This window comes from Dermacentor variabilis, chromosome 11 (genome assembly GCF_050947875.1).
Source record: "Dermacentor variabilis isolate Ectoservices chromosome 11, ASM5094787v1, whole genome shotgun sequence".
Lineage (NCBI taxonomy): Eukaryota > Metazoa > Arthropoda > Arachnida > Ixodida > Ixodidae > Dermacentor > Dermacentor variabilis.
In genome coordinates, this window is record NC_134578.1 from 96,964,964 (window position 1) to 96,979,074 (window position 14,111).

The 14,111-nt window shown below is 48.2% G+C and overlaps 1 protein-coding gene across 1 annotated transcript in view; it reads right to left on the bottom strand.

Moving 5' to 3' along the window:
• LOC142563898 (aldehyde dehydrogenase family 16 member A1-like) overlaps nucleotides 1–14,111 on the bottom strand; it is an 81,795-nt gene that overhangs the window by 52,779 nt on the left and 14,905 nt on the right. The window contains exons 4-5 of the mRNA XM_075674598.1: nucleotides 6,024–6,183; nucleotides 1,279–1,540 (exon numbers count right to left, since the gene is read on the bottom strand). Of these exons, the coding sequence (XP_075530713.1) occupies nucleotides 1,279–1,540; nucleotides 6,024–6,183 (422 nt within the window). The remainder of the gene's footprint in view (nucleotides 1–1,278; nucleotides 1,541–6,023; nucleotides 6,184–14,111) is intronic.

Sequence of the window (14,111 nt, forward strand, 5' to 3'; positions counted from 1 at the left end):
ACGTGGAAACGCCAGCACATCTCCAGCATATCTCCTCACGGGTCGTTGCACGCCGCATTCATAGTTATCGCTGCCAACCCTACTGCGATAAGCATCTTCACCTAACTGGGCCGCAACGCGTGGCGTAGTGCCAATGGAAGCATATTGCCCCCCACAACAAGCGATTCTACTGTCCGTCAGCACATCCAGCACCAAGTCTCGTGAAAGTGACTGCCCGAGAATACCACCCCAGCATGTGTAACTCGCAGCATTTAAGTAAGATTGCAGCTTGACGAGCATGTTCGCTTCATGCTCGTGCAACAGTGAGGCGCAAGTGTTTCTTGGGTGTCTGCTAAAGGCGTGACAATTGCACTCTTCTGCAGTTTTGTTTCAGTTTTCAGAGTGAAACTGACTGGAATTCATAACGATGCATAAAGTACCAGCGTTGGCTGTTTGGATGCATGGAACTGGTTACTCGGATGACTAAATATCACATCAGGATAAATAATCTTGTGTGCCAAGTGAATTGTCTTGGCATGGTACTAGTAACACCATTGTCCATAGATACCAACATGTGCTGTTACCAATGCACGCTGAAATGACCGAGAATATTACTGGCAATATTTTGTAAACGTTACATGTGGTGTATACGTGGCTACTACTTTCATGATTTTACTTATCTTGAAACACTTACCTCGAAATTTTTCCCAGTGTTTAGAGCTTAGAGTTGATGGGGCTTCACTGTGTTCTTAGCCCTTTCAGTCACGGATTACGATGCACTAGGGTTAGATGTATCACTCGCATAATATTATTGCAAGGTGTTGCAGACTCTCCTGAACGAAAGCAAGGATGGTAGGGAGATCATTAATACTTCTTAGTGAGCTTTCACAATTACAGAGTGCTTAAATTTTTACTCAGTATTTAATCTTTAAAGAAGAAGATTGGAGCCAACAGTTCAGACCCCTTGCACGAATCAATTATTGGCTGGAGGCATAATGAGGAAGGAGAAATTACCAAGTACTTAACCGTTGCTGATGGAACTTGGCACGTCAAACATCCAGTCAGACATGGTAGTAGCTTTAGTAAACTGGTCATACGTAGCACTACTGAAATGGAGCAACGTTGGGTAAGCGGAGGGACGAACTGACCCGTAGCTCAATTTCTGTGGTTGGTTCCTTGCCACTATTGGACCAGAATAGGCAAAAAAAGTATTCGCGTTCACAAGTGTAAGACACCGTTGCCAAAAGGGCTTAGTACGACGCCGCACAGTTCCTCATCTCGGCTCTCTCCCTCGCTCACCTTCCCACTGCTGTTGGCGAAGGACTGGCCAATGCCGGCAGCAGCTCCGTGCAGGTCGGCACCCTCGAGCACCACCGCCACGGCCCGGCCGCAGCCCCAGTAGCTGGAGAAGGGCACCAGGGGCTCGGCCATGAGGCGGCGAAGCTCCCGGCAGCGGCTCTGCGACGCCACCACGTGCACGTGCCCGATGCCATCCGTCTTAAGCAACTCCTCGATGCCCGCCGACGGCGTCACCAGCACGTTGAGCAGTCCACTAGGCAGCCTGCCAGGTTGACAGAGACGGGGAGGGAATGGGTGATTCATTAATGCAGTTCAAGGTCTCAAGGCTTTCTCTCAGGCTACACGAGAAACGACATAGTGGAATCTATTAGGTGAGCAAGTGGGTACACGTTGTCGAAGCAAATAGCGCAAAAAAAAAAAAACGGGACAAAAAACATGAAACACTGTGCTGACTACCGACTACTAGGCTTTCTACATGAGAGATGGCTGCTTATAATCCTTAGAAAGAAAAAAGAAAGAAGAAACAATTGGGGCAGAACCCACCTTACGATTAATGCCAATGATAACGCAATTACCACTCAAGCGATGTAGCGGGATCGTGCCACCGCTGTAACGCAAATGTACGACGCGTGTATGCCACCAAATTTCTCTCGCACATACTTCTACACACACTGCACCATCTAGCGGCACTGGATCACACGGTCTTCTGGCAGTCTGAACATATACCCAAATAAGATTGTATGGACATACATATTGTCATGTGGTAGTGACGGTTGAGGACAACAAAACTGTGAATGGTGAAACTAACTTTATTGGGTGAACCTGCGCCCAGAAAAACCAGGCTACACTCAATGCTCAACGAAAGCGACGAACACAGTCGGCGATCGGCAAAAATCTGATCAGCAGGTCAAGCATGTCGGCATTTATACACCAGTCATCGAATTTTCCAGAGTAATCCCTGGGACCCGCGTGTCTTCCACAAAGTTCTACACTATTCGCGTCACATACATACAATCAGATTACATAAGGTTCGGTGACAGACACCGTATGGAACCATCGATAACATTCCAGAAACTTCTGATACATGCAGGCGCGTCCTGCGCTGTGCAATAACATTTGTTAGGCGGTGAAATGTGGTCGCCTGATAAAAATAGGCAAGTACACGTGTCAATACCCCCCTCTTAAAAAGCATCGACTCGAAGCTGCAAACAAACGAAAGTAATAGAGAAAAACACCCGTACCAAAGAAACAACAAAACAAGAAAGTTAGTCAGCGTGTGTGAAAGGGTTTAAGATGCACCACGTGGACCACTTCAGATTGTGCGCGGCACCGCTGTGAATGCGAAATGCCGTCTGGCACGACCTCATAGTCCAGTGCGCCAATACGTTGGATGACCTTGTAGAGTCCGAAATAGCGTCGCAATAGTTTCTCACTGAGTCCTCATCGGCGTATCAGGGTCCAAACCCAAAGACTGCCATGGGGCTGGTACTCGACGAAGCGTCGTCGGAGGCTGTCGGTATGCTGCTGGTTCTTGATCCGCAGGCGGGAGAGCTGTCGGGCTTCTTCGGCGTGCTGGAGATAGGTAGCGACGTCAAGATTCTCTTCACCAGTGACGTGCGGCAGCAAGGCGTCTAGCGTCGTCGTCGGGTTCCTGCCTTAAAAACCAGCTTAAACGGCATGACCTGTGTTGTTTCTTGCACCGCCGTGTTGTAAGCGGTTCGATTTCACGAGCACAGGAGAAATTTAAGTGACTATTTTTTTGTCACTGAAGATCAGAACACACCCAGTGGCATATACCCAGTGATCCAAGTTGGTTGCACGGTTGGTTTTGAACCAGATTTCATCGGCACTGCAGCCGAATGCTCTACTCACTTGACCATGGACTACCAAGGGACCCATCATGGCGGGAGAGAGGTTAAGTGCGGACGTGCACATATAGACACAGAGACATACCACAAACTGGGTGAAGCTCCCAAAGAATGCCAACTGTGTTGATAAAAAGTCATTGGTTAGGCTGTATCACGGACGTATCCACAGTGGGGCACGTGAAACGTCTTGTGCATGCTGATGAGGGTGTATGGGCACTAGGGTAAAGAAATGATACATACAAATACAAAGGTGACATTTATTCCCGGATTACAAAGCTTACTTGAAATTACAATGCGAAATTACAGCTGCCTGTCCTGTCTTTCTTTTTGCATTGAGTAATTTGGCAGTGTACTTTCGAGTATGGATTAACAACATGCCCAGCATAACATTCTTGTGAAGCTTACATGCTAAACTTGTGGTACAGCTAGTGGGGGTCCAGCAGTGTAATCTTGCAATTGTGCTTGCTCCTTATTTGTAGAGGGCCCCCCTGTGGTCAAAGGCAAGACGAATTGGTGGAGCCTCTCCATGCCATTAATGCACCCTCAGTGTCGAACGTACCGTAGCTGAGAAACTATTGAATGTCTGCAACAAATTGCACACTTGTAAGCCTTATAACTCTTGATGAGCGCAGGTTTGAGTTTACAGATTATACCATGGCTGAGTGAGCTCTCAAGTGCAACCACTCCTGCTCAGATCGGTAAATGTACTGCCAAGCTGTGCCTCTGAACGCTGAGCGAGAGGCTAAATTGAGCTCTGACTGTGTCATGCATGACGCGAGAACCATGCCATCTATGCACATGACACAAGCGTAACTGAGTAATGACTTCTTTCCTCTACACGATACCAGAGTAAGGCTTGAGGGCAGTAAGGTTGCAAAGATAAGTGACAGTAGCGGTACACTTCTTAATTTAGCAAGCAGCACTTGATAATGACCAACAATGTTTTATGTCAAGAAACGCATTGGCTTTTCTACGATTCATTGAAAGTTCCAGTGTAATCACTGGTGCCACGCGGCTTCCAGGAAGTACTACACAATTTGTGTCGCACATATAATCAGATTACAAAAGAACCGCAAACCATGACAATTGAAACAAACACAAACGAGACCAAACCAAGCAAACCAAACAAGCGTGAGAAAGAGCTGACGCAAGCAGACAATAGTGCGAAATGAGCGGTCCAGCTGAGGTCAGTTACGAGTACGCATTGAGCGGTTGGGTGGGTCTGCATGACACCAGTTTCCCATGCACATGTCACGGAAGGGGCCACACTCATTGGTCTCCGCCATTCACAGCTCGCGTATCATCTGCCACGTCGCGTTCACTCTTTCATGTTTCACTGTTGTGCTCATTCACTCAGTCATGTTGCCGTCGTCGCCACAGGAACGAGCGCCTTAAAGCTGCGCTCTAAAGAAAAAAGAGCTCCCGTGTAACTGAGACAAATAGGGGTGGGCAAATATCCTAAACTTTCAAATAACGAATCATGTCCTATGTCACTATTCATAAATAGGAATATTTCTTGAATTGTTTCTGAATGCTTCAGTACTTCAACTCTGCGCAATCAAGCATAAAAATGGTGCACAAGTACGATAAGTATTATTGCCGTGGCCAGGTATATGGGCATAAAACGTGAAATCTTGCACTGTGGCACAAGCTACGTCACTCACGGAGCCAGACATTACAAGCCATACGGTGATCCTTTGCTCTTTTCTCTGAAGAGTTCTGCGCATGCGAACAAACTGCTTGCGTGTTCCTATTGCCCCATTTATGCTACATAACGTGATAGCTCTGAACGATGTGTAATGTCATGTCAGGAACTTGCTAGTGTTATAAATACCGTATAGACTCGAGTAACGGCAGCACCACTCCCCAACACCCTTCCCCCTAACTTGGCAGCCCAAAATTTGGGGGGAAAAATTTTCCAATGGACAAGCACTCGTGTTTGGTGCCCCAATGCCCACGATGCGTACTGCCGCATGCCACTACTAGATGGGGAGAGCTGCTTGTTGACCTCTGATGTAACGGTACACCCGTGGATCCAGAATGTGCACAAGTCGACAGCTGCGCCGGCACCATTTTAACCAATTGGTTCGGTCCCCGCGAAGGGCCACACCTCGTCAAAAGTGCAAAACAGAAAAAGTGAAAATTACACGAGTTTATATGGTAGTACTAGGACGTGAACGTTGTTTTATACTAACTGTGGTAACTGCTTTTCATTATTATACGAAGCATATTAACGTAGGTTTAGGGCCTTCGCGCGACGCCCGGCGGTGGCCATCATTGACCCTGAAGTGGGGTCACGTGACATGACGTCACGTGATGACGTCACACTGGCTGCAGATGGGGCCTCATATCGCGCCGTCGGTCGCCTCCCGGCGGTGGCCACCACTGACCCTGAAGTGAGATCACATGATGTGACGTCACGTGATGACGTCACACCGGCTGCAGATGGGGCCTCATATCGCGCCGTCGGACGTCGCGCGGGGGAGGCCTCCACGCTTCGGTTCGCGCCGTCGTCGCGGTGGCGGCGCCACCATCGCTGCATCACGTGATATGTGACGTCACGCCAGGGATGAAGCGGCGCGCGCCCGCCGTCGCGTCAGTCTCTGTGCCCGCAACCGCGCCAGCGTCTTTGCGCCGGGCGTGTATGCGGTCAAGATGCCTCCAAACGCTAAGGATACGCTAAAGTTAAGCCCAGTGGATGCGAAGCATCCACTGGGCTTAACCTTGATAAGCCTCCAATTTTTTTAACAATGCTCAAAAAAAAAAAACTCAATATTCGATTCGTTTCTGGCACTATTCGACTCCCATTCAATTCGGTTTCAGAACTTGCTATTCACACGCCCCTAGAGGCAAACGAAAAGAGGGTACACAGCTCACCCCCCAGCGACGGCGATTTCAGCAAAGTGCATGGGCGCCAGGCAGAAGTCGGACTTGACGACGATGAGCAGTGAATTGCCGGCAGCCAAGACCTCGCCAACCCGCCATGCAGACACGGGGCAGGTTGCCTTGGCATCCTCCACCAATACCAGCACGACACCTGGGGCACAACCACCAGCCAGCAAAGACTCGGGAAGCTGACCAAACAGACTTTGAAGCAAAGACAATGCCGACGAACGTGTCGTCGCATGTCTGAAATCAGACAGACAGTAAGAATGCGAACAGCGAAGGAATGAGACAAAGTAGGTGAATTAACAATAGCCTACTTTGTTTTGTGCCTGCGCCGTTACTCGCGCTTCAGTACGTACCAACCAGTCCAAAGAGGCACTTTTGAAAAGGTTGCAGTCTTTTACAAAGAAAAAGGATAGGCAGAGGAGTTTCAGAGTGATAAGGAACAAATGTTCTAAACACTTTTTTTTTTTGCCAGAGCGATGTGTGAAGTTGGCAGAAGTAGAGCTGAAACCCTCTTTCTTTAAAAAGATTTATCTGTGGAGTGCCACACCCCGAAACATTATGGCGGGTTATGAGGGTTACCATAGTGAAAGCTCTGGAATAACTTTGACCATCTGAGGTTCTTCATTGTGAACCTAAATCTGAAGAACAGGAGCATTCTCGCATTTCACCCACATCAAAATGCAGCTTCCATGGCCGGGAGACAAACCCACAACCTTGCACTCGGCAGCATGGTGTCAAGCCATTGGCCCATCCTGTCTGGTGCACAATATATTAAATTAATGAAATTCTCAAGTTTGGCATGCCTAAACTACGATCCGATTATGAGGCACACTGTAGAGGTGGACTTCGGATTAATTTAGACTACCTGGGGTTCTTTAAGGGGGGACACGGGTCTTGGAGATAAAAAAAAATTGCCAAAAAATGGGTTTCTTGAAAGTGGTCTTTTCATAATATACAAATACTGCCACATGTTCTGACCAAGTTTCCCGCGTCATGGATCCATATTTCAGCTGCAATATCAATTTACGTAACCACCGTGAGCTATATATTGACAGAAGAAAGCAGAAAAAGCGTCATGTCATGCCGCTGCTGAACGACATATGCTGTCGCGGCCATCTTGGTCGCATTGGAAAGAACTTCAATTTCCTACCAATTTTCGTTTGTCCCCCTATTCGCTATGTAGAAATACCGTACCGAAAAAGAAGTCCCAGCGTGCGACCCCATTGGCCCATTTAGTGCACAGGACCAAATAAAGTCCTGCGATTGGCTTAGGCGGCTGGTGTCGTCTGCTGCGGTGCGCGGACACGCTTGATAAGCGAACCACGATGCCATTTTGAAAGTCACTGGCGTAGTGTGTAGCGATGTCGGAATTTTGCCACTCGAAACAAGTTTGGCAAGCAAAAAAAGCAAGCGCGCTACAACTTCAAAAAGTGCTCTCACCCTGCCGAAAAACACAGCGACAACCACCCGCCGGTGGTTTCAAGTGATGGCTGCGACGCGGAATGCAACGGACCTGGCAAGAGCGAGCTAGGCCTAATGACGTCGCAGGGGCAAGCATCCAGCTGTCTACCTTCCAACTCAATTTATTATAACACTTTGTTTACTCAAAAGTGCACCACAAGTACAATCAAAGTGCTTCATGATGCTGGCCACATATTTTAAATACAGCATACATCTGTTAATTCAAATCCAGATAATTCTATCTTGACCGAAGGTCCTGGCCAGCACCCAAACATGCCTATGGGACCAAACTTTTGTTATTTCGATCCTAAAATTAGTCTCCTCCAGATAATTCAAACTTGGCTGGTCCTTATGCGCACGCCCGACCCCAATGGCCACCACAGTGGCGAGTTGAATAGCGGAAGCGTCGGTCTCGGCAGCACTTAAGGTTCAGAGAACGTGCCGAACCCATGTCATTTCTTGTTGAAAATGCATTTTCAGCCTGCCCCAGGAATTTTTTCTAAAGCAATAACAGTAGCTCACAATGAATTAGTACAGAATTCATCCGATTTTAATGTGCACTTCTTTTCCCCAAGAAAATTCAGCCAGAAAATTGCTTAGGGCAGTGCAATCTGATGCCCCATCTTCATTCGCTGCGTTCGCAACAGCCTACCGTGTGAGCTTAGCCAGCGTCATCACCACATTCTAAGATGAGGACCATGGATGACAGCATCAGGGACAGGGTAGCTAGAAAGGGAAGTGTAGCCAGGAACATGCAGTGAATATAGCAGATAATATAAGAGCACTAAGCTCGGATACCACATTGTAGAACTTGAAAAGACCCAGGTGTAGCAGATTAGGGAACAAACTAGCGAAGCATTTGCAAAGGCTGAAGTAGATTTTGGGCAGTGCCAAAACAGACCCATAGGACTTCCACAGAATGTGGAAACTCACTAATACAGCTCTGCTGTACAAGTTTGGATTGGCATACATCCACAAAGCTTTCTTTAACACTGCTACCTTGTTCCCAAAAGGCGAATATCCCTGGTAGACGCTGATCTGGAGTACCTATGTTCTTTTGCTCCACAGCAATAAATTAGTTTCTAGCTGGTCAATTCCAGAGTGGTTAGTGGCTTCCTGTTGGCATTGCAGAAATGCGTTTATTGCATCATTTGTCCCTATATGTACCATATTTACTCACGTAATGCATCCGCTTCTTTCCACAAAAGTTGACGTCAATTTGGGGGAGGGTTGATTACATGGGGGAAAAATTTCGTAAGAACTGGAACTTCTTATCACTATTTAGATAACAAAAACATGTGCTCACAACCTTACCTTTGTAGGTAAAACACATGCACAATGTGAATCAAAATTTCATTTCTATTCACAAAATGCTGATGGCCACTTGTTGGTCTCAGCAGTGTGGGTCGTTGTTGGGCCATAGCACATTGTCTGTGGTGCTGTTCCGGCAGTTTAAGATGCTCGGTTTCTAAAAACTCAATTTTCTAAAGCTTGCCTTGCTTTGGTATTTTGATATGTGTGACGATTCTTATTTGTAGCTTTTAGCTCGTCCTCTTGCTTGCTCCATCATCGCACAGGCACTGGCTCGATGCTGAAATGCAGTCCAGTAGCATGGTTGCCACGGTTTAAGGGTAAGGCATGCTCTACAACCTTCAGTTTGAAACAGCCCGTGTTTAACTGGCCTAATGGCCCATTGCATGATGCACAACAGATGTGCAGCACTCCAGGAATACAGACCAAGCCACAACGCAGCACCTGATCAACAACTAAAAAATTCACCTACAATTACGATACTCCTTAAAGAGCCCTTCACCAGGTCTGGCCATTTTGAGCTGACAAGCGCAGTGCATACAATGCGCACTAATGATCATTTTTGCAAAAAATTACATCACTATGTGCAGCAGAAAGGTCTGAAATGTCAATCCGAACGCTGCTTTCCCTTTCCCTCATGGCGACATGCTCGTGTCCCTGAGCCTACGTACTCGTGTCCGCAGTGCGATGTCGCTCGTGGTGACACCTGACTTCGCGAATTATTCAAGGCAACATCTGTTATTTGTGCGATCTCTTGCTTGAATTGATTAATCGAAGTTTAGAGAAATCATAAAACACAAACAGAACGTCTAGGTGTTTTTGTTTTACTTCGCACCGAAGCAAGAGAGACGTACTTCAACTTTGTCTGCTTGTTCCCATGGTCTTGCAGTCACGTGCATAGGTACCAAAACTAGGCCAATTTCTACCGTGTTCCAGCACGTGATCGTGTTCCGCGATCCACTTATTTTGCCTCAGTATTCGTCTAGCACTGAATTACAGTGGAACCCCGTTCATACGTTTTTCACCGGACCGGGGGAAAAAAACGTAACAGCCGAGAAAACGCAACAGTGAGGAAAGCTCCGAAAATGAATGAAAAAAAGGGCAGCTTCAACTATAGACAATTTATTTCCACAGAGTGCGCTTAGGACTTAAAAAAGCCTATAATGATGGCTTGCCGTTTCTTTCGCTCGGTAGAAATCGCCACACGTTTCTCAATAGCCTGGAAGGCCGCATTGCTGTCAGCGTCGCTGTGAGGTGCGACGTACCTGCAGAGGTCTAGAGCCGCGACGGCTTCTCCAAAGCTAGGATTTGGCCACTGCCCGGCATCATGCGGCTCGTGCTCCTCGTCGTCACCGCGCCACGGCAATGGCAACGGGCGAAGGAATATCCGCGGGAAATTTTGCCCTCTTTGGCGTAATCATGCTAACCTGCTAACGACTGTTTAGTATTGCTGCGGAGCGCGCGCGTCCGAGCAGCCCGGTTGCGCGCGGCGCGGCGTGGGAGAAATGTAAACAAGAGAGGAGAGCTGTCCCGGTAGGCGGAGCAACGCCACTAGCAACGCCAACTTCCGGTTTCACTTTTGCTTCACAAAGAGTGACGTGAGGGCCTCTCCCGAGTTTCCTTCCTCCGTGAGTCGACCCGTCCAACAACCATGCGGTGACCCTAATCACAGTGATGATAGTGAGAGCATTTTTCACGAATGGCCACTTAGTGCGGCCTCTCGAACTGGCGTGCGGCTTTTTGCAGCCAGTTCCATAGCCAAGCCCGGCCAAGCCCAGCCAAAACTCGTCAAAAGCCAAAATGGCGGTTGGAGCGCGTTGTCTACTTCAGCACAGGCGGGTTCGGGGTGCCAAGTTGCGACGTATCATGCGGGAACGTTTTCACAGCTACGACGTAACAGCGGGGTTCCTTATACATTGAATCCTATGGAAGCTATGCCGGGACCGGATGAAAACGACGTAGCAGCCGGGAAAACGCAGCAGTGAGGAACGTAACAGCGGGGTTCTACTGTCCACCACTGGTCACGTATCCTTGTGCATAGCACGCAATATAGTGCGCTGCGTGAAACAAGACAATCACAACACCTCGCGTGCAACGCCATCAGTGGAAGTGCGCAGCGCTGCAGAAAAAAAAAAACCACAAAGCGAGGAGAAAAAATGAAGGCGGGGCCCGTGATGTATGCGTCACGCAATCCTCGAGGTCAGGTATGGGAGAGCGCAGAGAAGGAATTTTGCTTGCGGAGGCTAGACGGTGAGTCGAGAGAGTCTCGCTAGGCAGTGGAGCTCACCTGCTCAAATCATGGGTTCGCGGAACTGAAATATCTCGGCTATGAACCCTTTCGTTGTCGGACCTTTCTGGCCGTGACGCACCCACAGTGTTGGCTTGGTTTCAGGGAACGAGCGTAACAGGGAATGAACATAGCAATTTATTTTTGATTATGATTGGTATTCAAATAACATAATCAATGAAATATGCACATTTCAGTGTTCTGCAGCTGTTAGTAAACATCATCATCATCATCCTGACTATAGATGAGATAAATGAAGGTAACATGAAAAAAAAAAGCACTGCTCAGTACTTCTTGAGAGTGTGGTAGATCTTGAAGGATGGGTCCAGGCACAAGCCTTTGTCACACTCGGCGTACATCACACGGGTGTCTTTCCTCTTCTTTTGCCCTCGAACAGTGTTCGCACACATGTGACACCTCCGTTGGATGCGGCGCCCTTTGGCTTCACTCGGAGGAACCATCTTGGGAAAGTGTCGCGCCGCAAGCCTCGTCGGATCATCACCGCTCAGTTTTCCCCCTCTCCTCCTAGCAGTGTGGAACTCTCGTATCAGTTGGTACATGACATTCAAGTGAAATTCGCCCAATGTTTTGCGTCCACCATTTTCATGACACAAGATGAAGGCATTTAGAAGGCACATGTCCATGATATGAAAGAAAAAAACTTTTTGCACCACTTGAGGCTCTTCCTAATGCTTTCAGCGAAACTCATCATCATGTCCATCTTGTCCACTAATCCCATCTTCATATCGTATTCGAGAACACATGCGGGCTTTCACTTGTTCTCGCCTGTTGCCCTATCCACCTTCCCTGTGTCTTCTGGACGTGGATCATGCATCGACGTTAGGACATGTGCATCTCTCTTATCATGCCATTTGAGCGCAAGAAGCATCTTGGTATGATATGACTCCACTTCCCCTTTTTTCATCTTTTTTTGAGAAATTTGGAAGCCCCTTCCTGTTGGTCCAAACAGTTCCACATGAGTTGGTTTTTTTTATCTTGAAGGCAGTTGAACAGTGCTGGACTACTGTACCAATTATCTACAAATAGAGAATGTCCTCTTCCGAGGTAGTCTTCAAGTAGCTCTAGAACGATGGGGCCAGAAAATCCCCAATCCTTGACCATGGTCATGTTTGTCGTCGCTCCAGTGTACACAACAAATTTCAGAATGTCGCCGGTTTCGACATCGCAAAGAACAAATAACTTGATGCCAAAGCGGTGCCTCTTCGAAGGACTGTATTGCCGAAATCACAGCCGCCCTTTCCATGCCATCATAGACTCGTCTATGCACAGGTCTTGGTGCGGAATTAGTAGGCTACTCAGCTTGCTCTGAATTGCTTCCATAAATGGCCGCACTGTTCCCAGCCGATCTGCGATATCTGTGGAGTCGCTCGGATGGAGAAGCCGCAGGAGAAGCAGGAAGTGGTTCAACAAAAAAAATGGTTGCAAAAAATGGTGTGTGCAACATAGGGTTCATGCTCCAGTAGTCTTGCAAGGCATTCTTTCTTATCAGGCCCGTCAGCAGAACGACCGCAAGGAAACAGTACTTTTCTGATACATCTGTCTCCACCCAAGCTCTCAGCCGCAACGTGCGCGCAACTCCTTGTGCGCTTGTCTTCCCTCACGCGAACCAATTCGTTTCACTCACAATGTATGAAACGATTGGCTCATCAGAGAACAGCTTGAAATAGTCACCTTCTTAAGCATCCGGTTGAAGAGTTGCGCTCACAGACAGTCCTGAACATGACGCGTCGAAAGGAAACAACGTCGGTGAGAAATTGCCTTTCTTCCACATAGTTTCCGTTTGCCGGGCACACTTCCGAGATGATGGTCCCGCCGTTTCAACATCCGAATCTGACGATGTGCAACTCACCTCTTCCTCGGATGAGATGCTGTCCGAGACCGAATCAGAGCTTGGCTCGTATTCTGAGAAATCGCCTTTCTTCCACATAGTTTCCGTTTGCCGGGCACGCTTCCGAGATGATGGTCCCGCCGTTTCAACATCCGAATCTGACAATGCGGAACACCTCTTCCTCGGATGAGACTCTGTCCAAGACCGAATCCGAGCTCGGCTCGTGTTCTGAATCAGAAGAGCCACCGCTCCAATGAGCAGACGAAGGTCCCGTGCGCTCAGCCATACGAAAGTAACCGCGCGCAGGGAGGATGCACTTTCAGTTGCCCGCACAACAGAGATAAATGGGACGTTGTGTGGTCAAGAAGACAGAGGGAGATAGAAAAAGGCTAAAAAAAAGTTTGAGGGGCTTCACGTTTACTACTGCAAGCCGGAAGCGAGGGTGCAGCGAGAGAGCGAAAGCAGCAATCGAGTCATGTGTCGGTCTCTTTTCGGAGAGCAACGGTGCGTGCCCCTGAACTTGATGCACCGTAGCAGACACACCAACAGAAGAAAAATAAAAACCTTCAAACCAGCGAAGATGGCAGAACAACCTTTGAACCCATAACCACACGCATGCGACGCGTGATCCAGTCAATGCGGAGCGACTGTGCCACTCAGCAAAGAGAGAGGGGGGAGCAGCAGTCACGCCGTACTCTTCAATACATGTACCAACACAGAGCGGGGCAAAAATACGAACTTATAGAAAGATTCAACAGATGGCGCGGCCAGTCCAGGAGCGCCAGCTTTGCGCTCAGGTGCGAAATTTTGAACGCACGATAGAGAACGTACCGGTACGCCCGTGACAGCAAAAGGGTTAACGAGCCGATCTGAAAATTTTTTGGGGGGGCACAACGCTTCCTAGAGAACACGTAACAACTTCGAGCATATAACCAAAATTTCTTATGGGGCCTGATGAGGGGCCCTTTAATGCAAAATTTGAGCGCAGCTGTTTAGGTGTTCTGAATTCACTATATATTGAGACAAAGAAATTGAATCTGAATGGCAGGGTTCTTTCGGTGGTGGCGCTGAGCCTTGTGGGAATCCTTGGGTCCCATGTTCGTCGCACGCATACCAAGCAGGTTCGGGAGACCTTCCTTCCGCGGGCTGCGCATGGGAATCGCAA